Source organism: Salvia hispanica, chromosome 3 (assembly GCF_023119035.1).
Source record: "Salvia hispanica cultivar TCC Black 2014 chromosome 3, UniMelb_Shisp_WGS_1.0, whole genome shotgun sequence".
NCBI classification, from domain to species: Eukaryota; Viridiplantae; Streptophyta; class Magnoliopsida; order Lamiales; family Lamiaceae; genus Salvia; species Salvia hispanica.
In genome coordinates this window covers 363,173-387,406 of record NC_062967.1, presented here as the reverse complement: position 1 = coordinate 387,406, position 24,234 = coordinate 363,173, and the positions used below count along the sequence as shown (strand labels likewise).

Genomic DNA, 24,234 nt, shown 5'->3' with positions numbered 1-24,234 from the left:
TAAAAATCATGAATAATTTGCCTTGTCTTGTCCTTATTTTAGCCAAAATAAGAGTTGTTACAATTTGATGTGAAAAAATCAAACAAACATAACAAAAAAAACCTTAAATTCATCAAATATACTTATAACATTTCTACCAACACTCATACAAATTAATATCAACACGAAGCCTAAAATAAACCTCTCCTTCAAACGCATCCGTCATGAGCGTCGCCACTCCCCTCGTCATGAAGAAATCTCCCGTTCCACCGATTACCGAGATCTCCCTCGTCTTGTTCATCAACGGATCTGCCCCGGCAAAGTTGATGGAGCCCTTATGCTGCGTCGAGTTGAAGACGAAAGAAAACCCTACCCACGCAGTGAAGATCTCCTTCTTGTCGTACAGGTAGAATCCCTGGGCCCGCCCCACGGCCGGTGAGTGGAGGTTGTTGTCTATAGTGATGGGGTCGTCGAAAACGACGACGTTCCCAAAGTGGTTCTGGCCGGCCAGGGTGACCCTGTCGCCCCAGGCCGGCGATCCCACTATCGCGGATGTGGCGTTGTGGGAGTTGTGGCCGTTGTAGAGTATGTCGTGGAAGTAGAGGACCATTCGCTTGCATGGCCGGGGGTGGGGGCGAGGGGTGGAAGCGGTTGAGAAGCCGAGGAGGAGGAGGAGGAGGAGGAGAGAATGGGTGTGGAGGTTAGGGTTTTGAGTGCCATGGATATTGGTGTGAGGAGAGATGTGGTGATTGTGTATGTTGGCAATGCTTTGCTATAGATAGAGATGGAGTGAGATAGAAGTTTTAAGGAGTTACTATGTATGAAATGGAACAATTGAGAATACTTGAACAGTGGTTGGGGTGGGGCCAGGATTTTGACGATGAGGCAGGGAAGAAAAATCGCAGTATCATGCATGGCATCTCTCAGGGTTAGCGTAGAATCAGCTTCGTCATTGGCATCTGTAAGAGCATGCTTGGTATGATGGAATGGAGGTTGGAATGGAATGAAGATAGGAATGAAATGTCAATTTCCTTGGATTTTCTTTGCATTTTCATCCATTCACTCGTTCATTCCATCACACCAAGCAAATGAATAGAATGGAAGTAGAAATCACATTCCATTCCACCATTCCATTCCATCATACCAAGAAGCCTCTTAGTCTGAGAGGGTGGTGTAATGAGAAAGAATGATAATAAGTTGTGAAATAGATTGAGACGGATAAATAAGGTGAGACAGGGTGATGCGGGAAAAAACATTTGTAAATGCAATGAAAGCATTTTGCAACACATAAAATGTCATTAGAAGCGCACTAAATTTGATTGTGCATGCATTATGCATGCAATGACTTTATGCGTTCAGTGCAGTGCACAGTAACAATTACTTTATGCGTTCAGTGCAGTGCACGGTAACCCATCTTGCTAGATATGGATAAACATGTGGTTCCATTTTGATGCTTGACTTCTAAGATAGTTTCATATGAGGTAAAATGCGGTTGTGGGGGTATTAGGATATCTTCAAGTCTAAGAATAACCTAATGATTTGTTGGGGCAAGAATTTCATGGTGTGACTTACGTCTCACACAGTCACACATGTACAATGACACAAATAGTATAATGTATGTGAAAGATCACCAATCTATAGACTTCATGGTTTATATGGATTCCCTCAAATAGGAGTTGATTTTACTATGGTAAATATTTCTAATTCGGATCATCTATCTTACACATAATATGTTATGGTACCACTAATAAAACATAGTAAAAAACAATAATATTGGAGCTAAAAAAAAGAACTATAAATCGTTAAGGATGTGAAAATGCAACTACGTACTCTTGTAGTTGTTGGCAACTAATTTTGTTGGAAATTACTTATTGTACCTTCTTTATTTTTGTTGACATTTCTATTCTCACAAGTTGATAAAGTGATTTTACTAATTTAGCCACGTGATAAGACATGTGAAAAGATTTGAAATTGAACACTAATAATTTGCGAGATCGATAGCTTTTGAAAATCTGATTTCCTTTTTCCCTCTAAATTCTCATTTCTTAAAAAAATATGGGAGTCCATTAAGGCTACTACTTGTTAGAAAATAACGTTTCAAAAATGGCCAGTGGTCGCTAATTACTCCTTCCGTTCCGCAGTAGTGAAGGCGTTTCTTTTCGACATGTAAAAAAATTGTGTTAAGTAAGTTAACTAAACGAAGAATAAAGAAAGAGATGAAAAGGATAGAGAGATGAAGAGAAAATAAATAATAAATAGGAAAGTAAATGAGAAGAAATGTATTAATTTTTATTAAAAACGGAAATGACTCCACTAATATATATGAAACGCACTAAAATAGAAAAATGACTCCATTACTATGGAACAGAGGAGTATATCCCAAACTAATATTGGACTTTAGATCTTTTCATTATCTTAATGTTGTAAGATCACAAACTTTTACTTGTTGAGATTTTCTGCAACTGATATTTTCAGTAAAATGAATCATGTGTGGTCATTATCGATTTCATATTGAGCATTTACCAAGTCAAATCTAATCGAAGAAGGGGAAGATATTGAAGATGACTTACAAGTTACAAACATGAACAATGAACATTCAATCCTGAGAAGAAATTTATTTTCAGAACATGAAAATAAAATATTTGGGCTGAGGTTTAATTAATTGCAATATTTTCGTGAAACAATGCCATGCAAGACTATTCAAAACGACATCGTTGTTTCCCGTCTGGTTAGTCCACCTACTGTCCGATGACGAGCTATATATGTATATTGTATAATTGGATTTCGCCAAAATTCATCCAACGGTAAAATGCAAAGTTCACCAAGATAAATAGACAACAAAATTAAATTAAATTAAATCAAGACGTTTTGAGATTATTCTATAGTCCAAATCCAAATCCAAATCCAAATCCAGGAACTCAAATTGGACCTGCTACATTATCATCTTCCTGTATATAGGTCATTTTACATTTTTCTAATAGGGTTTTTGGTTTTTTAAACCAAAACCTTTTCCCGAATTCCGATTTTTCCCATAAACTATGAGATTTATTTTTAAAACCACGAACTTTCATTTCGTTAGGATTTTCCCAACCCGACCCAAATAGCACATTTCCGACCCGAATAGCATAATTCAAAATGTTAAAGTTGTGTTTTGTTTATTCAGAAGTTGTCATTTGTTATGTAATAATTGTGACTGTATGTATTATTGTGTCAAATAGGATCCATGTAATCAATTTAGTGACAAATAGGATTAAAATTGATACGTAGACAACCCGGGTTTCGTCGTTGACCCGCCGGGGGAAAATCCTAACAAAATGAAAGTTTGTGGTTTTAAAAACAAATCTCATAATTTATGAGAAAAACCAGAATTCGGGGAAAGGTTTTGGTTTAAAAAGCCAAAAATCCTTTCTATATGATTGTACATTTTAGTTTTTTAGTGATAACAAAGGCACATGTGTGATACGTGGTGGCCAAATCGCCACGTAGTGTGTGAAGGGATAGCTATCCTAATTATGAAGTAAAATTGTTGTGGTCAACAGCATTGGCGAGATTTAAATTCCTAGATAAAATAGTATTTAGATATAGTCTATGATTGAACTAAAAAACACATAATATATTTAATCCCAATATACAATCTTGCAAACCGCATTTCCTGTGTGTACAATATTACTATCTTCGTTCCACAATAAATGTCACATTTTGTCATTTCGGTCCGTCCCACAATAAGAGTCACATTTCACTTTTACCATAAATGGTAGTAGACCACACATTCCACAAATCAATTCTACTCACATTTTATTATAAAACTAATATATATAAGTGAGACTCATCATCAACTAACTTATTCAACTCACTTTTCTTTACATTTCTTAAAACTCGTGCCCACACTAAATGTGACACTTAATGTGCGACGGAGATAGTAGTTGTTAACTACTCCCTCCGTCCGTGAAATGCCGTCCAATGTTTTCATCTTGTCCGTCTGTAAAAAGTTGTCCACTTTGCTTTTTTTCTATTTTTGGTCAACGATCCCTACTTTCCACTAACTTTTTACACTCACGTTCTATTATAAAATAAATATATAAATATTAAACCCTCATTCCACTAACTTTTTTTCATCTCACTTTTCTTCACATTTCTTAAAATGTATACCGAGTCAAACTAGGACAATATTTCATGGACGTGGGTGTACGAGCCACGTCGTCTAGCTATTATTATTACTCCATTATTATTGTACTCCATATTTTATTTTAAATTTCCATTTCATTATCAATAAATTTATCTTTTGCATCCTCAGTGTATCCAAAATCAAAACAAAAAACTACTCCAACAAGATTGTGAAAAGCTCAATTGGTTCATTCGACGGCAAAGAGGCAGCGAGCTCCGATGGCGACCGGCAACCGACCTCACGTGCTGGCCGTTCCGCTCCCCGCACAAGGGCACGTGAAGCCGCTCATGTCTCTGTGCCGCCAAATAGCCAAACACGGCATTAAGGTCACCTTCGTTAACGCCCAATCCATCCACGACAAACTACTACTTTCCGCATCTGAAGATGATTCCGACAACAACATAGTTATGGCAACAGTCCCCGACGGCCTAACTCCGGAGGACGATCCAGACAACCCCTTCACGCTGTTCGAAACTCTGCCGAAGACAATGCCGCAAACCTTGAAAGATTTGATCGAGACGATCAACAGCTCCAACCCGAATGAGAAGGTCACTTGTGTCCTTGCCGACCTCTCGTTTTCGTGGGTTTTCGACGTTGCTGAAAAGACGGGAGCTGAGCCGGTGGGTTTCTCGCCGCCCTCCGCCGCCTGCTTGGCCATGTTGTTTCACACTCTCAAGTTGTTCGAGCAAGGAGATCTCGATTCAAACGGTAATCCATTTTTCCATAAAAAATCCAAATTACAACTCACTACGTCCCAAATTTAGTTTGTCACCATGTGAACCGACACTCCGCCCCTCATTTCCTTTATTTTTTGGGAAATTGGTTTCTAAAACCATGAACTTACCATGAACTTTGCCCAAAATTTGGTATTTCCCATGAACTTTGAAATTGGTATATAATATCACGAACTTTGCATTTTGTTTGGTATTTCCCAAACTCACTCAAATAAGATATTTTCATCAAAATCTTATTTAACATAGACAATCGTGATATGTTTTATAATATTTGAAACCACTTTTTAAGTTCATAACATGTAGCATAAAAGGTCACGTTGAAAACCACGTTGATTTAATTGTGTCAAGTATGATAAAAGCCTCGTAAGTTAGTCAAATATAGTACTCCCTCCGTCCCATAAAAGTTGAGACAAAACTTTTGGGCACGGAGATTAAGAATTTATATTAAATAAATAGGAGAGATGAAAAAAGTAGGAAAGATAAGAGAGAGTAAAGTAAATGATGGAATAAAGTAAGAGTGATTGGATTTTGTCTTTTGTTAAAAAAAGAAATGACTCAACTTTTATGAGACGGACTAAAAAGGAATACGACTCAACTTTTATGGGACGGAGGGAGTAATAAACATGCTGTGGGAAATACCAAACAAAATGCAAAGTTCGTGATATTACATACCAATTTCAAAGTTCATGGGAAATACCAAATTTTGGGCAAAGTTCATGGTTTTAGAGACCAATTTCCCTTTTTTTTTAATAAAAACAAAATATGCAAAAGTTTATTCTTTATTCTTTTCTCCTACTTTTCTACGCAAATTCTTAATCACATATTGACTCAATTTATTTAGGATGGAGGGAGTAAAAAGTATGTTGAAAATGTTAGTGAATTGAATTTTATATTAGTTTTAGAATAAAATGTGAGGGAGAATGAGTTAGTAGAATGTGGGATTCACTACCAAAAATGGTAAAAATGAAAAGTGACAAATTTTTAGAGACATACAAAAATGGAAATAAGTGACAAATTTTGCAGGGACGAAAGCAGTAGTATTTTATGAATTTTTAAAATACTACTCCCTCTATCTGCAAATACATGTCCCACCGAGACAGAATTTGCAATTTGCTAGCCCGTTGCCTAGTAGGAAAAAGATGTGTCGCATGCTTACACCTACGTGTGTGTCCGCCTTGTTGCAGGGTCAATGAAGAACGGGGATGTAATTTCCCTGTCCGACGATATACCCTCTTGGACAAAAGACGAGCTTTCGTGGCATGTTCCGCGGCCCGGTGACACGAAAGCCCAAAAGCTCTTCTTCGAACTCGTAAAAGGATACAAAGATGCTACTAAAGCTAAGTGGTGGCTTTGCAACACTTGCTATGAACTCGAACCTGCAGCCGCTCAGTTACTTCCTAATGCATTCCCAATCGGGCCGGTAAATTTACTCAACTCAGACAATTCAACACCTACCAATTTCTATTCCGAAGATTCGTCCTGTTTAAGATGGTTGGACACCAAACCGGTTGGATCGGTTGTGTATGTTTCATTTGGAAGTTCGGCATTTTTCTCACAGCAACAGCTGGATGAGTTGGCTCTTGGCCTTGAGCTATCAGGCCGGCCCTTCCTGTGGGTTGTGAGGCCGGACCTTGCCAACGGGTCACCAGTTGTGTACCCTGATGGGTTCTTAGACAGAGTCGGTGAGGTCGGGAAGATTGTAGGTTGGGCGCCACAAGATAGGGTTCTTTCGCATCCATCAATTGCCTGCTTTCTGTCGCACTGTGGATGGAATTCGACTATGGAAGGAACGAGTAGAGGGGTCCCTTTTCTATGTTGGTCTTATTTCACGGACCAATATCATAATGAAAGGTACATTTGTGATGTGTGGGAGAATGGATTGAAAATTGAATTTGATGAAGAGGGGATTAGATCAAGGCATGAAATCAAGAAGAAAATCAGTATGTTGTTTTCTGATAATAAATTTAAGGAAAATACAGTGAAGCTCAAGGAAAAGTGTTGCAAGAGCATTGGTGAGGGAGGGTCGTCTTATAAGAATTTGGAGAAATTTATTGATCATCTTAGAAGATGAAAGATGATATAATCTGAATTTGGATGTTGAATCTCCAATTTTATTTATTTTTGGCTTGGTAATGATTTCATTTTATTTTCTTTTACGTATTCAACACATATATAGTGATCCAATAATTGTATTTGTCTTATTAGGAGAAATTAAGAAATTATGATAGGCTTTGGTTTTTGGTCTCCCTTAATTTAAAAAATGACCGATTAAATCGTAACTTCAATATTTTTTGGAATTCTCTCGTGGATTTGAACTTGGAGAAAGTTGAATGTGGCATAGATGCCGGGGACATATGACATGGAATAAATTATTAAATGACACCGTTCCACTTGAAATTTACGTTTCCAAGCCATACATCTCCGGGAACATATGAAGGAGTAATGAACTATTTGAGGGGACCTTTAAATTTGTGAGGTGGAGTTTTCACCTAGCGTGGATATTGTTGATCAGATTTCCGATGAAGACAAAGACAAAGACAACTACAACTATGAAAAAAAAAATTGCGAACTCTAAAGGACATTGGATTTACATAGTCAATTATTTTCACTATCTCAAAAATATTTGTTTTATTATCTTCATCTTCCATGTTTCTTTTAGAGCACAATAATGTTCTGATTTCCTCCCAAGTCCCAACCGTTCAATTTCTTAGTTTAAAAATATTAAGGGTTTAAAAGCCCATTAGGTGTGGAGGCAAACTTGGAACAATCTCTGTGAATTTTCTAGACTTAGATATATAAATGGTGTAGAAATTTCAAATATCCGTTATTCTTAATTTAAAATATGGAATAAGGCTCCTTAAAAATAAACATTATGAATACACGAAAGGTAGATACATAAAATAAAGAAATAAAAATCCATTAAAATCTCTCTCAAAATCCATTCTTCTTTATATCTCTATTCCTTACAATTTAACTTTCGTTTCCATATTAGCGATTTGGTTTTTTTTTCTCCATATATTTGCATCTATATCACTCTATTTGTATAATACTTTGGTAAGAAATGGAGTAATTAATAAAGAATAAAATTATAATATCCTAAACTTTCTCTGTTTCTTCCAACAACGTTATTACAATTTTACTGAATTACAAACATTTTAGAATAATAAATATCTATATGTACATACAATAATCCTTCACCTCTTGTACGAATTCAATTCAGTAGCAGCCGCAAGAAATCGGTAAAGCTCTTTTGCTTCCTCAACTTTGTCTTTTTTTAATGCATTCTTTTTTATTTCTCTATTCTTTAAAATTTAATTTTCGTTTCTTATTTTGCTATTCTTGTTAATTTCCCTATGGGCGAATATAACTACAACAATAAAATATCAGGGCCTTTAATTATTTTGTTTCCTAAATTACAGATACTAGTATTAGAATAACAATCTTATTTGATTTGATTTGATTTCCAAACTGAGGCTTCCGGCAGCGTTTCTCACCTGCGAGACGCTGCGGGAGCTCGAGCTCAGGAATCCGTTCGGCTCGGTTAAACTACCTCAACGCTTATCCTTACCAAATTTGAAAACCTTTCATCTCGAAACCCTTAATTTGGTCTCTGACGATGATGACATCAGCATGGAGCCCTTTTCCGGCCTCCCGGAGCTGGAGAAGCTTACTCTTGTCAAGTATTCGTGGGATGGCGGCGTTGTTATAAAGGCGCCAAAGCTTCGACTTCTTCTCTTTTACTTTACCAATTTCATTATAGTTCTCATCTTCTCTTTTACTTTACCAATTTCTCGTTAAAACTCGTGTCGTCCACAAACGGAACTATTTTTTATAGACGAAGTGAGTAAGTATTTAGATAAATAATTGTGCTCTAAATTTCACACATTCCTGATTAAATAAACTTCCTCCAACATTGGGACATAAAGCTTTGAACATTCTAAACCATGACAAACGAGTGATATAGTAAAAGAGTCAAATATTTTTCATTGGGAAATTTGAGACAAGGTCAGTAAAGAAAACAAACAAGATATATACTAATATCGTCGAGGTTTAGCATCTTTGTCCAAACTAGAAAGGATCTTCCAAAATTTAATATCGGTGTGTTCAATCAATGACTAAGTGTACCACCCCGGCTCATATTCAACCAAATCCAAATTATCAGGAATCTCCACCTTCAACGACTTAAGATTCGAGGTTCCCTTTGTCATATACTCCATCACTCTCCGTTGCAGCCGGGCGGGAAAATGAGCTTGCCAGTTATAAATGTGCTCATGAAGACTCTTTCTAACCACCTTGAGAGATTTGATGTTGGGAAAAGGAGGACTTCTCTTACGGAGATCACGGTCCCATTCAAGAATCTAATTTCAAACAAACAATCATATAAGTATTAATTCAAGGTATATATAGGGACGTGATCATAATACAACCCATATTTATGGTGATAAACTAATAACCCTCATTTTATGGAGCATAATATCATTTTATGGAATAAAAGTATCATTTTATGCATGCTGAAAAAATATCATTTTATCGTGTATAAATATCATTTTTAGTAAAAATGATACTTTTGACCCATAAAATGACAGGGTTATTAGGTTATCACATAAATATGAGTTATCATTGTAACGCACCCCAAAAGATTGATATGTATAGAGTAGGAGATGAGAGAAATAATCACCCTGAGAGTGTCCAAAGTCAATGTAACAGTGGTAGCGTCAGCGAGTTGGCGAAGCATCCATGATAAGTCGCGCCACCAAGTTGTCGGGCCATCGCCATAGATGTTTAAATCGACTTCCTCCAATGACGGGAGATTCATCTTGGTATCACTCCAAGGATGACGGCAATGGCATGTGAAGGAGGTAAGCAACGGAGCAGATATCTCTCCCACTGCGTCGTCATAGGAAAAGATCTCAAGAATTCTAAGCTTGGGAGCCTTTATGACAAGGCGGGGAATGGGGTACCCGCGGAGAGTGAGCCTCTCGAGCTCGGGGAGCCCGGAAAAGGGCTCCCTCTCCACGTCAGAACGTAGCCAGGGCTGGAGAGGATCGTAATCATCGAAGTACAACTGCGTTTCAAGATAAAGGGTTTTCAAATTGGGGAAAGAAAAGTGTCCGGGCATGTGGATTCCTTTATACGACTGCCGGAGCTCGAGCTCCCGCAGCGTCGTGGAGGCGAAGAACGCGGCGGGGAGCCTTAGGGTTAGATGGGTCGGGGCGTGGAGGCGGAGGGATCGGACGCCGTGGCTCACGGCGTAGGACACGCACTCCGCCACGAAGGGGCACGAGAATCGGCCGTCGAATGAGAAGTGGAAGTCGTGGACGGAGGCGGAGGGGTCGCGAAGGGAGAGGAGCTCGGAGACGAACTTGGACAGGGGGACGCGGCGGCCGACGGCGGCGGCGCGGGTGCGGTGGAAGCGGAGGTGGGAGAGGGAGCGGAAGACGTGTTGCCATCGCTTGGAGAGAATGGTTGTTTTCACGGCTTCATCAATGCTGATGAAGGAGAGGATGTGTAGAAGAATATCGTCTGGTAATTGGCTGATTTTGTCTTCCTCCATTGTTTTTTATTTATGTGCATGTGCTTATGTTGCAAGGGTTCAATATATATAGCTCAAACTTACCATAAATTCTATAATTTATTTTTGGTAGTTATTTGTTTTCCTAATTTTGTTAGTAATTAAGAAGATCGAAAGTTAGGGTTTGAGTTTATTTCTTTCTATAAATTAGAGTTTTGTTTTTTTTTTTTTTAATTTTAGGGTAAATATTAAAAAATGGAAAGTTATATGGTGTTTGCTTATTTGTTTAGTTATAATTAGTTTGTTAGACATAAGTTTACAAATCATCGGTAATAGTCAATATGAATTACTCTCAACAATTGCTAATTTGCACATCTTTTGTTCCAACCCTATTTTGTGTGATTGCATCTGGAGTGGAACGACATCGTTTAATAATTTATTTATTCCATGTCATACGTTCCCGGCATCAATGTCAAGCTCATTTTATCCCAAATTCAAATCCATGAGACAATTCAGAAAATTGTCAAAGTTATGATTTAATTGATCACTTTGTAAGTTATTGCAAAATCAGAACTTTACCAAATTTTATGATTTTTTAATGTTTGCCCTAAAATAAAAAACAAAACTCTAATTTATAGAAAGAAAATAAATCAAATCCAAAAACTTTCGATTTTTTAACCCTAAAATAATAAAACAATTAACTCTAATTTATAGAAAGAAAATACCAAAAATTTAGGAAACTACCAAAAAAAATTTAGGAAAACCAATTTTTTTTTAAAGAATTTATGAATAGGAAAGATTCAAGGTTGGTAAGTTTGAGGTATATATATTGAACCATTGCAACACAAGCATATGCAAAAAACAATGGAGGAAGACAGAATCAGCCAATTACCAGACGAAATTCTCCAACAAATCCTCTCATTGATCAGCATCCATGAAGCCGTCAAAACAACCATTCTCTCCAAGCGATGGCAACACGTCTGGCGCTCCCTCTCCCTCCTCCGCTTCCACCGCACCGCCGCCGCCGGCAGCCGCGTCCTCTCCCGGTTCGTCTCCCAGCTCCTCTCCCTCCGCGACTCCTCCGCCCCCGTCCACGACTTCCACTTCTCATTCGACGGCCGATTCCCTCTCCCCTTCGTGGCGGAATGCGTGGCCTACGCCGTGAGCCACGGCGTCCGATCCCTCCGCCTCCACGCCCCCGCCCACCGAACCCTAAGGCTCCCCGCCGCGCTCTTCGCCTCCACGACGCTGCGGGAGCTCGAGCTCCGCCAGCTGGATGAAGGAATCCACATACCCGGACACTTTTCCCTACCGAATTTGAAAACCCTTTATCTCGAAACGCAGTTGTACTTCGATGATTATGACGTGGAGAGGGAGCCCTTTGCCGGGCTCCCCGAGCTCGAGAGGCTCACTCTCCGCGGGTACCCCATTCCTCGCCTTGTTATAAAGGCTCCCAAGCTTAGAGTTCTTGAAATCTTTTCCTATGAAGACGTAGTGGGAGAGATATCTGCTCCGTTGCTTACCTCCTTCACATTCCGTTGCCGTCGTCCTTGGGGTGATGCTAAGATGCATCTCCCGTCGTTGGAGGAAGTCCGGTTAAACATTTATGGCGATGGTTCGTGTCGCGACTTAGTTTGGATGCTTCACCAACTCGCGAACGCTACCACTGTTACGTTGACTTTGGACACTATCAGGGTGCTTATTTCTCTCTCCTCCTACTCTATATATCAATCTTTTTACCTTGAATTAATTAATACTCTCCTTGTTGTTGACTACAAACCAATCCAACCACATCGGGAGTACGAGGGAAGTTAGAAGTTATATATAATTCTTGTCCAACCCCAATCAATTTGAAGTCGATCCAAAAACAAATTCGTGCGGGCTTGACCGAAGCAGACAATATCAAACTACTATTGTAGTCGACAATCCGAAAAAGTGGTATCAGTTCATAGCCAGATCGAGTGGGGCCCAAGATGACTCAAGTTCAAATTTGAGTCGGGCCCGTAATGTCTCGATGTGCCGACTGCAACATCAGTGTGATATTGTCCGCATTGAGTCAAGCCAGCACGGATTTATTTTTGAGTCACTCCCAAAAATTGAGGGGTTGGACAAGAATCATATGCACCTTCCAACTTCTCTGCTTTGGGAATTATTTACACCTTCTAACTTCCCTCAGACTCCGGACGTGAGATTAGTTTGTACTCAACACTTGTGTTGCTTACATATATATATTTGTTTGTTTGAAACTGAAATTAGATTCTTGAATGGGATTTTGATCTCCATGAGAAAAGTTCTCCATTTCCCAACATCAAACGTCTCAAGGTGGTTAGAAGGAGTCCTCATGGGTACATTGGTAACTGGTGTCCTCAAGTTAACAACAAACTGCAAAGGAGAGTAATCGACTATATGACACTAGGAACCTTGAATTCTGATTCGTTGATGGTGGAGATTCCTGATGATTTGGTTTTGATTGAATATGAGCCGGGGTGGTGGTACTGGCAGTTGTGATTGATTCAACACAACGATATTAAATTTTGTAAGATCGTTTTTAGTTTGGACAAAGATGCTAGAATTCTTCTTTAGCTCTAATTATCTTTGTTCCTTACCTCGTTTGTCATGGTTTAGAATGTTCAAAGCTTAATCTTTTATATTTGGAGAAATTTATTGATCATCTTAGAACATGAAGGATGGTTTATTGTGAATTTGTGTGTAGTAATTTCCTTGTAATTCCATTTAAAAATGTATCACTTCTAATAAGATGTTCTAAAATCTCAAAATGATAAATTTTGAAGTGACTTCTTCCTACACATACATAGATAAATGTTGTCTCTAATCTCTATAGTAAATCATCATCTTCCTCCATTGATTGGCAAGGCAATATGATCCCTGCAGATGCTATCATATCCCACACTTGATCTGACACCAATCAAATTCTCCATCTCTTCTTCATTCTCTATATTTCTTGTCCACGAGTGTCTCCCTCCGAGTATTAGCCCTTCGAGCTCCATTGCCACCTCCTTCATACTAGGTCTATCTTCCCCTCTCACGTTCAAGCACTCTTTTGCTAGCTTACAAACGGCAGATATTTGCTCCCTATTTCCCAAGCCCGCAACATTTTCATCAATGATTTCAAACAAGAGGCCTTGTTTGAGTACATAAAGGAAATAGTTGGCTAGATTCTTCTCCTCGACCGACCTGTTAAAACTTAATGCTCTCCGCCCCGTGACTAGCTCCAACAGAACAACACCAAAGCTATAAACATCGCTCTTCTCAGTCAATTGGTTTGTCTGCATGTATTCAGGATCAAGGTATCCGAAAGTCCCTTGCACCATCGTGGATAGTTGCACGAGATCAACAGGTACCAACTTTGAAGCCCCAAAATCCGACACCTTAGCTGTAAAAGTATGATCTAAGAGGATGTTATCCGATTTGACATCCCTGTGAATGACCGGAGTAGAAGCCGAAGAGTGGAGATACGAAAGCACCCCTGCAGTTTCTGCAGCGATCTTCAGACGCATGCTCCAATCAAGAGCACGCGCCTTGGCCTCATTGTGCAAGTGCGAAGAAAGGGTGCCATTGTTGACGAACTCGTAGACCAAAAGCGGAACATCGGTTTCCAAGCAACAACCAAGGAGCCTGACTACATTCCTGTGATTGATCTGGGACAGAACAACAACCTCGTTGATGAACTGCTCGATTTGCGTGGGATCGACTCTTATAGATCTCTTGATTGCAACGGTCCTTCTGTCCGCTAGCACGCCTTTGTACACGGTGCCAAAGCCTCCTCGGCCAATGATCATACTGTTGCTGAAGTTGCTCGTGGCCTTCTCTAGCTCTGATGAGCTGAAAATCGTCACCATCTCCGGTGAAGCTTCTCTCCTCGCTAATTTCTCCTGCAACACATGGCCGCCATTTTGGAGAAAGAATCTTCGCTTCGTCTTTCTCTGCGATCTTCTCTTGAGTTCCATGTAGAGGAGGATAATAGCAAGTAGCAGAGTAATAATCCCAGATGCAACTCCTGTTTGTTTTTAAGTAAGCAAACATTTGAATCTAAAAAATTTCAAGAATCTAAAATTTCAAGAATCCAAGAACATTGTATTACCAATCAAGATGAATGCAATTCTCATATTCTGCTCCTTTGGGAAAAACTTGCAACCATCTTTACCTATTCCATCACCTTTGTAATTTTTGGGGCAAGAACATTTATAACTCCCTTGAGTATTTTTGCAGTACTCATTCTTTGTGCAATTATTTTGAGTTTTATTTGTGCATTCATCAATATCTGCAAATGAAACAACTAGTCACAATACTTGATTATGTGTTGTGTCATATTTATACTAATAAAAATAAAATGGTACTACTACAATTAATAATGGATGGATCGAAATGATAAAATGAGAGAGTAATATATATATATATACCTATGCAACCGAGATCTACGTAAGGATTTCCTTCAAACCCATTCGCACAACGACAACGATATCCGACGCTATGCATAGGTTTGTAGCATTCAGAGTTTGCACTGAGGCAAGCATAGCTGCTGGCGTCACTCTCTGCCTCCTGGCACGTGCCGCTCCCGATGGCCCAATCAACCACCATAGGAAGACTCGTAACGTTTGACAAGTTTGTGAGATTATCCTTTGAAAACTTGAAGGCAGAGTCCTCAACAACAAAAGCATAACCGCATCTGCTGAAGTCTGAAACATCGGTATAATTGGAATAGCTCTGGAGCTCGACTTGGATCTGCCACGCATTTTTCGGAATGGTAGTCTGGCAGCACCCGGCCCCCGCGCACTCCCCCTCCGTCAGATCAACCTCGGAGCTGCACATGGCGGTGCAGCCCGCTGTGAAGTTGCGGCCGAGCCTATTCCCCGAGACATAGGCGTAGGTATCGCACCCCACGATGGTGAACTTATTCGCGGTACTACTCACCGTGAAGTAGCGTTCGGTAAGATCTATCCACGTGTTAGAGTAGGAGGTGTTTACGCCATTCCTATCGTAGCAATCGTGCGCTATGGGCTGCAGCAACGTCATCTGCCCGTTGAGGGATATATTCGTGATTTCGATCTCCGTATCCTCCCAGAAGAGCTTCGGTGGATCGAAAGATTTGTGGTTGCAAGTCACCCAGAATTCTATAGAGAGGTAACATTCTTTTGTGGTGCCGAAAGGGAAGGGGATTTGTATGTTTCCACAAATATCTTTGCAATATTTATGCTTAGCTAAGGGGAAATTATTTGATGAAAGAGCTAGTTTTGGTGAAGAGGCCAATATGAAGAACATGATAATCACTGATGTAGGCATATTGTTGAGTTTTGGTTATGGTTGTGACAAATTTGTAACCAATATATAGTGGTTAAGTCAAGTGAATGAAAGTCAAGTCAGAGTCTTCACATTGTCCACACGCTATATTTGTTATGTTTTAAATTGTAGGTAAAAAGTAAAAAGCATGGTTTAGACATGGATAATTTAATGCCATGTTTATAATGCTAACACCTTTCTTAGGCGTGGAGGATAATTTAATGCCATGTTGATAGTGCACTACTCATAACACTTCTTCTTTTTAGGTATAAGTCACTATTAATATACACAACACACTCCATTACATTACTCCCAAAGCAACTTTAAGAAACTGCGTAGCAACAATGTGGCTTTATAATAACTACTAAAAGTATGGTGCAAATTTAGGGAAGTCAATCGTGTCAACCCTACGATCGGCTGGGTTGCATATTTAAGATTTATGTAGTTTTTCGCATGAACAAAGTGTGTGTAGTAAAAATAAACATTTTAAAAATATACTACCTCCGTCCACCAAAATTTGTCCCATTTTTCCATTTCCGTCCGTCCCCCAAAATTTGTCCCATTTCATTTTTACCATTTTTGTAGTGGACCTCATATTCCACTAACTCATTCCTACTCACATTTTATTATAAAACTAATATATAAAAGTAGGACCCACAATTCACTAACTTTTTCAACTCACTTTTCATTACATTTCTTAAATCCATGCCGAGTCAAAGTGGGACAAATTTTAATGGACGGAGGTAGTAAGTGCCTACTTTTTTTTTTATTGTTAACAGAAACTTAAATATTGCATCACAATAGACTCAAAGAAAACTACATGCTAGAAAAAAAGTTGGTGATAACAAGCCCAATACCATTCAAGCCCAATAATAAAAAGATTTGGGCTTTAATAGATGTCTCAAGTCATTTATATAAATAGCCCATTCCTTCATCCCTAATTTTACCATCTCTCACTTTCACCGATCTCAGATTTGCCACACGTTTTCTCAATCGTCGACAGGGGCGTGATCGATAAGACAGCTCTAATCGGAGTAATTCTCACGAGTTTAGATCTAAGTTGTTTTACCTATCCCGCCCATGCCGACTATTGGGAGCGGAGTCTGATCTAATCGCAGATCTTGTTGTAAACTTTGATTTCTGGAGCAGATTTAAAATTAGATGCGGAGCTTTAAATCGTTTTTTGATTTGGTTGATTTATATTTACTGCTTTGCTTTTCGCGATGAATCTCTGGTTACAGTCTGAAATTTTTACTCATGAATTTTCTTATTTTTGTAAATAGATTAGCTGAACTACTAATAATCTTGATTTTGTTGATATTTTAGGATTTTCTTCGTATGTTTTTTAAGCTTCACCATTTCAACGCAAAATTTCTCATAACAAGAAAAAATGCTTAATCTCTCAGCCCCTAATAATTTGGCAAATTTGCCAAAAATAAAATGTTAAATTGATGTATATTTATTATGTAATAAAATTATAATGATTTACAATCCTGAATCATGTGTTTCAATTGAACACGTTAACGTGTGAAAAATGATGTTACATGTTGAACAAGAACAGTCTACAAAGAATAATCAAACGACTTAAGAATAGCCAATGTATGAAAATTTGAAGTGTCCATGTAGTAGTAGTAATATATATCGGCGGACAATGGCGTTTTTATATTTTCAATGTTCATTTTTCATCAAATTTGTCTTATTTAAGAATATTCCGTTTTTCTCCACCTCAAACATTCGCATTAGTCACTACCAAAGAAACTTCAAATTATTTTAATTCACACTTAATTCCACTATACAAATTACCATCATTAATTTCAAATTAATTTCATTCAAACTTAATTCCACTATACAAATTATTTTCATTCACACAGTAAATAAAATTGCCCCTGCTTAATACGAAGAAATGCACTTTGTTGCCTGCAGGGGCTTAGCGCAGTTGGTTCCGGGGGAGCAGATATTGCTACAAGGAGTTGGGTTCGAATCCCACTACTAGCGTGTGGGAGTTTCCATCTCTCAGGCACAAGTGTGAGGCCTTGGGAGATGGGCTCCTGTCAGGACAGTGGGTGGAAGGCCTCCTCTCTAACGGGCCGCTGAATATTGGGATTTTCTTGGAAGCTACAATCATCATCAGTTTTAAGAGAAAACAGAAATGGAATGTGAAACTGATGAGAAACAAGTGAGTTTAGATTAGTACTATGATAAGGATATTTACATATAAATGATGGATTATATGTGAAGACCAGGAAACAGTAGACTATTCTATATGGACTGGTAACAACTTACTACTCCTATTTAATACCAGTATTGCTGCGGACAAACATAAACATAATCATAATCATGGTGTTTGAGAAACTCAACAATATGCATGAGAATGTGATGATCATGTTCATATTGGTCTCCTCAACAAAACTAGTATTTTCATCATATACTGATAATTTCACTATAGCTAAGCCCAGCTGCAACGACACATGCGGCAACATACGCATCCCCTTCCCTTTCGGCATCACAAGAGACTGCTGCCTCGCCGATGAATTCGCGCTCACTTGCTACCACACGTATTTCGACCCTCCGAAGCTCTTCATGGGGGAAACGAACGTCGAAATCACCAACATATCCCTGGACGGCCAGATCACGCTCCTCGAGCCCATATCGCATGCATGTTTCGATAGCGACGGCACACGATCTTCCAATTTCACTGAGATACAGCTTGGCAGCTACCTGACGCTGAATCATACTGTGAATAAGTTCACTATGGTCGGGTGTTCCGCCATGGCCGTTGTTGCGGGGAGTACCATTGCCGACCAGGTCGTCGCCACGGCCGGCGCTGTCCAGTGCAATTCGGAGGATGATATCATTGAAGAGACGTGTAACGGCGTGGGGTGTTTCAAGGTTGAAATCCCCCAAAATGTGTCGGGGTATGTTGTTGCAATCGAGAATTTGACCGATTATTCTACTCGTGCATGGAACTACAGCAGCTGCACTTATGCGTTTGTTGTGGTAGACACTGCCTTCAACTTTTCAAAGGATAATCTCACGAACTTGTCGCGCGTTAAAAGCCTTCCTGTGGTGGCCGACTGGGGCGTCCGGAACGAGACATGCGATAAGGCCAGCAACACTACCAGCTATGCTTGCGTCAGTGCAAACTCCACCTGCTACAACCCCACTAACGGTTATGGCTACCGTTGTCATTGCGAACACGGATTTCAAGGAAACCCTTATCTACCTCAAGGATGTCAAGGTATAGTTACCCTTAAACAAATTAAACATGTTATGTACAGTACTCCTTCCGTCCCGGATAATTCGTCCCAGTATTCCATTTCGGTCCGTCCCATATAATTTGTCCCACTTCATTTTTACTCCCTTCGTCCCCGAATAAGAGTTACTAATTTCCATTTTAGTCCATCCCCAATTAAGAGTAGCACTTCACTTTTACCATAAATAGTAAATAGGTCTCACATTCCATCATTTCACTCACATTTTATTATAAAATCAATATAAAAAAATGGGTCCCACATTCCACTAACTTTTTCAACCAACTTTTCTTTACATTTCTTAAAACCCGTGCCCGGTCAAAGTGCTACTCCTAATGGGGGACGGAGGGAGTACCATTTTTGGTAGTGGACCTCATATTCCACTAACTCATTCCTACTCACATTTTATTATAAAACTAATACTTTAAAAGTAGGACTCACGTCCCACCAACTTTTTCAATTCACTTTCCATTAGATTTCTTCAAAACCCGTGTCGGGTCAAAGTGTCCCAAATTATCTGGGACGGAGGGAGTACTTTCTATTTGTATGATTGTATCAACAGATTAAGTAGTACTCCTACTATTATTCAGGTTGTTCAACTAGTACTACTCTTTGCAGATATTGATGAATGTAAAAAGAATTCACGTGCTTGCAACAAGGACGCACGCTGCAACAATACAATAGGCAATTACACATGTACTTGCCCGAAGAATTACGAAGGTAATGGAATGGGTGAAGATGGCTGCAAGCGGAAGGCGCCCATAGATATGAAGATCACTTATATCTCGATAGGTAAATATTCTTGGTTTAGTAGAATTCTATTCATGTTTTCATCATTTTCATATTTTGGCTCGTCGGAATAAACAAACAGGAGTTGCGTCTGGTGTCATCTGTCTACTTCTCGGCATCATTTTCCTCTACTTGGAACGCAAGAGAAGATCACATAATAAGATGAAGCGAAGATTCTTTCTCCAAAACGGTGGCCATATGTTGCAAGAGAAGTTGGCTAAGAGAGAAGCTTCAGAGATGGTCACCATTTTCAGCTCATTAGAGCTACAGAAGGCGACAAACAACTTTCACAACAGTATGATCATTGGCCGAGGTGGCTTTGGCACCGTGTACAAAGGTATACTAGCCGATAGAAGAACAGTGGCAATCAAGAGGTCTATAAGAGTTGATCCCACACAAATCGAGCAGTTCATCAACGAGGTTGTTATTCTGTCTCAAATCAACCATAGGAATGTAGTTATACTTCTTGGATGTTGCCTAGAAACAGATGTTCCACTTTTAGTCTACGAGTTCGTTAGCAATGGGACCCTTTCTTCACACTTGCACGATGAGGCTAAGGCGTGTGTTCTTGATTGGAACACGCGTCTAAAGATCGCTGCAGAAACTGCAGGGGTGCTCTCGTATCTGCACTCTTCAGCTTCTACTCCGATCATACATAGGGATGTCAAGTCGGACAATATCCTCTTGGACCATAATTTGACTGTGAAGGTGTCGGATTTTGGGGCTTCAAAGCTAGTTCCAGTTGATCTCGCGCAGCTATCTACAATGGTGCAAGGGACTTTCGGATACCTTGATCCTGAGTACATGCAGACAAACCAGTTGACAGAGAAGAGCGATGTTTACAGCTTTGGAGTTGTTCTGCTAGAGCTAGTCACGGGGCGTAAAGCATTGAGTTTTAATAGGCCGGTAGAGGAGAAGAGTTTATCCAACTATTTCCTTTATGTACTCAAGCAAGATTTGCTAGTAAAAATCATTGATGAAAAAATTGTGGGTTTGGAAAATATGGAGCAAATATCAACGGTTTGTAAGCTAGCGAAAGAGTGCTTGAATGTGAAGGGGGAAGATAGGCCTAGTATGAAGGAGGTGGCAATGGAGCTCGAAGGGCTAATACTGCGAGAGAAGCACTCGTGGGCCACAAATGTAGACGATGAAGAAGAGATGAAGTCTCTGATTCCGAATGATCATGATGGAACGAGTGGTGTGGGATTTGATAGCATCGGCATGGATCATATTGTTTTGCCAATCAATGATGGAGGAAGATGATATTTTACTTTGAGCATTAATTATATAGGTGTAAAAATATTCAGATGAGTCTGGTGATCAAATTGTTATTTCGATTTTGTGATCAAGTTGATGTTTAATTTTGAATTGTGTTACAATTATTGGTGTTTCGAAGTCTTTTTATGGAGTAATCATCCAAGGGATTAAGAACACTTCAAATTGTTAATTGTTTGATTAATTATTAGCTTAAGTTAACTAGTTTGTTGCTCAATTATGTTAACTATTGAACTCTCGATCAGTATGTTAAGAATAATTTCACTAATAAACTAATAAAAATCTGATCTTTCTTCACAAAGTTTTCCAACCTAATTTTCCACGGTTCAAATACAAACCTAATGCTTTCCAATCCTGCCAATACAAACCAGAATTTATTGTTTACCACAAGTACATCCAGTTCCTTATAATAATGCCTTTTGATTTAAGAGGTTTTTATACTTATTTTTAATTTTGTTGGAACTTTATTTAATGGACTTTAAAGTTTAATTAACTTTTCTTGTGTTGGTAATTTCTCAAAATTAATCAACGGACAGTGACAATCGACGCGGCAGGTTAAGCCGTCTTACTTAATTTAGCAAAATGCTCTTATTAATATTAATCTCCCTCTAATTATGCACTCACTATTCATCAAATTATGGTCTATCTTTTGAAATTATAGATTTTGAAAATTCTCAATTATCTCAAGACTTTTTTTTTTTTTGGTAAATACTCCCTCCGTTCCAGATAATTCGTCACAGTTTTCCGTTTCGGTCCGTCCCACATAATTTGTTCCCCTTCACTTTTACCATTTTTGGCAGTGTACCTCATATTCCACTAACTCATTCCTACTCACATTTTATTATAAAACTAATATACAAAGGTAGGACTCACAATCTACTAACTTTTTCAACCTATTTTTCATTACAATTCTTAAAATCTGTACCCAGTCAAAGTGACCTGAATTATCCGAGACGGAGGGAGAAAATAATAGCGCAAAGGTGTATTAATTTGGTAATATGGAATACTAAGTGATATCGTTTTGATACTAAAAATAAATTTGGTCATATGAAATTATTCAAAAATTTAAAAACAATATTGGATTAAGATTTCTCCATCACATAGCTACTTTTCTCATCTTTTAAGTGGGGGTTGTTGAATCTCCCCTAAATTTTATTATATGACAATTTCACTATTCCTTTTCATCGCATTTTTCATCTTTCTTTTCAATTTTTAGTACCAATTAATATATTTTTTAAATTAAAAATAAAATATGATAAAAATATTTTAATACAAAATGTGGAAGCAACTAGTAAATTAATATAAAATATTTTCTTCATTTCATAAGGTGAAACTTGAAAGCATTGAAAGGAGGTTTGTGGCGATACGACGTTGGATGAGAGCAGACTTTTCGTAGCATATTACGGCTGCCCCCTTTCGCGTTTATAATTAAATAAAATAGTTGGATTAAATTAATAATAATATAAAATAGTTTTGGTGGCATATGATGATTCAGTCATTTAAGAGTGGGGAGCGGCTCGTCACCGCTCGAGGTGCGGTTGGTGGGCCCCGCTTCTGCCTGACTTCTAATTAACAGCTTGGATTTGATTCCCCGCCTCTGTCGACACTTACGAGGTGCCTCTTCCTTTTTTTACCGGTTTATTCATTTCATTTATTTTTGCTATTCCAAAATAAAATAGCATCAAATCATAAAAAAAAAAATACTCAGTTCATTTATAATTATTAGTGATTTATAATTATTAGTGATAGGTTTGATGAGGGGTGTGTTACGGTCTTTACAGCATCTTAGTGTAAGACACAGCACAAATCACAGCCCTTGGATCATTAGATTGGATGGTTGTGATTAGTTACATTATCATACTAAAATCTACATTATTTGTCGAGGTACATTATTAGACTAGAAATGTACTACATTGTAAGACTAAAACTGTACATTATTAAACTAAAAATGCTACATTATTATCCGAGCTACATTATTAGTCTAAAATTCTACATTATTAGATGACACGTGATATTAATCTAACCGTTAGATCATAGGATCCAGTGGACTGCAAGTATTTTGAGTTTTACTTATACTTAGCGTTCTGACTTGAATAAATCCTGCTTTGATAATAAATGGATTTAAGTTTTAATGTAAAATTGTTAGAATAAAAAAGAAATAGAGATGAAAACTTTTAAAAAAATGAATAAGAAGTTTTATAGTTGTTTCTGTCTCATTTGACTCGATACTGCACTAATATGGGATAGGTGAAGTACTATCATTCTTTGGCTAAATAACTATTTTGTCATTAATTCATGGGAATTAACCTTCAGAAATCTGAGGTAACAAGTTTTAGGTGTGAAATAAAAAAGTAGTGGAGTAGTATATGAGGACAAAGTTTATAAAAGTGATATGCGGTGGCGACAATCAAATAGATCCGTGAGATTTTCAAAGTTTCGACGCCGCGGCCGAGGCTACGTGTCAAATAGAATCGACCAAAGCCAATGTACTAGCTTTTGTTATTGATTTGTAGCTTATAAATTCTTTAATGGAAAGTTCAATTTGTATGTGATATAGATTATAGTGATAAAAGTGAGATTGCACATTTCAACAATTCCATAGCTATATGGTACTTCACATTTAAAGTTTTATAAGTAAGGTTGGTTAAAATCGAAGTAGTTCTAATTTTGCTATTAAGGTTATCTTAATTCTCAAATCCATATACAATTTGCTATCTTCAAACCAAACATGACTTGCACACGATGTGAACCGTTTATGACATAATACAGTTTAGATTGACCTGATATGATAACGACACGAACCCTAGTTATACAATTAAAATATAATATTATATTATTAAAATTTATTATACATAAATAAGGAATAAAATTACATTATACTAATATATTTTTTACCTGAAATTAACCCGACACAACTCTAATCCAATCTGAAACTAACAACTTTATAATAGATCGACTCAATAAACACACGAACTCAAAAAGTATGAACTTATCATAACCCATATGGAAAAACAGGTAGTACATGTAATTTCCCTCGTTATAAAAGACATATTACACGTAGAAAAGTTAAAAGGCATATTCCTTGAAGCTCAAAATATTCCAATGACCAAAATCAAGTTTTGACCAACTCCAACCTTCAATCAGATGTGAATGAACCTGTTAAAATATGCCAACACACAATTAAATATTCGAAATGGCATTGTTGTTAATCCCTAGATTAGATAGAGAAGA

General features: G+C 38.2%; 6 protein-coding genes across 6 annotated transcripts; 3 read left to right on the top strand and 3 right to left on the bottom strand.

The window, feature by feature from the left end:
• Positions 1-699, bottom strand: LOC125214337 (dirigent protein-like). Its single transcript, XM_048115326.1, is given in 2 exon segments — positions 1-673; positions 676-699. Coding segments are annotated over 2 exon segments (564 nt in total). The 3' UTR covers positions 1-133.
• A 3,600-nt stretch (positions 700-4,299) lies between these two features.
• Positions 4,300-7,019, top strand: LOC125214335 (UDP-glycosyltransferase 83A1-like). Its single transcript, XM_048115323.1, has 2 exons — positions 4,300-4,852; positions 6,063-7,019. The coding sequence occupies exons 1-2, from the start codon at positions 4,363-4,365 to the stop codon at positions 6,947-6,949; spliced, it is 1,377 nt and encodes a 458-aa protein (XP_047971280.1). The 5' UTR covers positions 4,300-4,362; the 3' UTR covers positions 6,950-7,019.
• Positions 7,020-8,993: 1,974 nt separating this feature from the next.
• LOC125214192 (F-box/FBD/LRR-repeat protein At2g04230-like) lies at positions 8,994-10,432 on the bottom strand. Its single transcript, XM_048115102.1, has 2 exons — positions 9,557-10,432; positions 8,994-9,236 (listed from the first exon to the last, which is right to left on the bottom strand). Exons 1-2 carry the CDS (start codon positions 10,430-10,432, stop codon positions 8,994-8,996), a joined length of 1,119 nt encoding a protein of 372 aa, XP_047971059.1.
• Positions 10,433-11,254: 822 nt separating this feature from the next.
• Positions 11,255-12,898, top strand: LOC125214183 (F-box/FBD/LRR-repeat protein At2g04230-like). Its single transcript, XM_048115088.1, has 2 exons — positions 11,255-12,085; positions 12,647-12,898. Exons 1-2 carry the CDS (start codon positions 11,255-11,257, stop codon positions 12,896-12,898), a joined length of 1,083 nt encoding a protein of 360 aa, XP_047971045.1.
• A 200-nt stretch (positions 12,899-13,098) lies between these two features.
• LOC125214334 (putative wall-associated receptor kinase-like 16) lies at positions 13,099-15,692 on the bottom strand. The gene is made up of 3 exons (XM_048115322.1): positions 14,812-15,692; positions 14,493-14,672; positions 13,099-14,408 (listed from the first exon to the last, which is right to left on the bottom strand). Exons 1-3 carry the CDS (start codon positions 15,689-15,691, stop codon positions 13,240-13,242), a joined length of 2,229 nt encoding a protein of 742 aa, XP_047971279.1. The 5' UTR covers position 15,692; the 3' UTR covers positions 13,099-13,239.
• Positions 15,693-18,040: 2,348 nt separating this feature from the next.
• Positions 18,041-21,156, top strand: LOC125216572 (putative wall-associated receptor kinase-like 16). Its single transcript, XM_048118323.1, has 3 exons — positions 18,041-18,926; positions 19,558-19,731; positions 19,811-21,156. Exons 1-3 carry the CDS (start codon positions 18,050-18,052, stop codon positions 20,989-20,991), a joined length of 2,232 nt encoding a protein of 743 aa, XP_047974280.1. The 5' UTR covers positions 18,041-18,049; the 3' UTR covers positions 20,992-21,156.
• The last annotated feature ends 3,078 nt before the right edge of the window (positions 21,157-24,234 follow it).

Excerpts from the sequence above, each read along its gene's own strand:
- LOC125214335 (XM_048115323.1), top strand. The coding sequence starts at position 4,363 with ATGGCGACCGGCAACCGACCTCACGTGCTGGCCGTTCCGCTCCCCGCA. Across the intron at positions 4,853-6,062 it reads AGGAGATCTCGATTCAAACG|GGTCAATGAAGAACGGGGAT; the intron begins GTAATCCATTTT and ends GCCTTGTTGCAG.
- LOC125214192 (XM_048115102.1), bottom strand. The coding sequence starts at position 10,432 with ATGGAGGAAGACAAAATCAGCCAATTACCAGACGATATTCTTCTACAC. Across the intron at positions 9,237-9,556 it reads TGACTTTGGACACTCTCAGG|ATTCTTGAATGGGACCGTGA; the intron begins GTGATTATTTCT and ends GTTTGAAATTAG.
- LOC125214183 (XM_048115088.1), top strand. The coding sequence starts at position 11,255 with ATGGAGGAAGACAGAATCAGCCAATTACCAGACGAAATTCTCCAACAA. Across the intron at positions 12,086-12,646 it reads TGACTTTGGACACTATCAGG|ATTCTTGAATGGGATTTTGA; the intron begins GTGCTTATTTCT and ends AACTGAAATTAG.
- LOC125214334 (XM_048115322.1), bottom strand. The coding sequence starts at position 15,691 with ATGCCTACATCAGTGATTATCATGTTCTTCATATTGGCCTCTTCACCA. Across the intron at positions 14,673-14,811 it reads CGTAGATCTCGGTTGCATAG|ATATTGATGAATGCACAAAT; the intron begins GTATATATATAT and ends TTTCATTTGCAG. Across the intron at positions 14,409-14,492 it reads AATTGCATTCATCTTGATTG|GAGTTGCATCTGGGATTATT; the intron begins GTAATACAATGT and ends AAAAACAAACAG.
- LOC125216572 (XM_048118323.1), top strand. The coding sequence starts at position 18,050 with ATGCATGAGAATGTGATGATCATGTTCATATTGGTCTCCTCAACAAAA. Across the intron at positions 18,927-19,557 it reads TCTACCTCAAGGATGTCAAG|ATATTGATGAATGTAAAAAG; the intron begins GTATAGTTACCC and ends TACTCTTTGCAG. Across the intron at positions 19,732-19,810 it reads GATCACTTATATCTCGATAG|GAGTTGCGTCTGGTGTCATC; the intron begins GTAAATATTCTT and ends ATAAACAAACAG.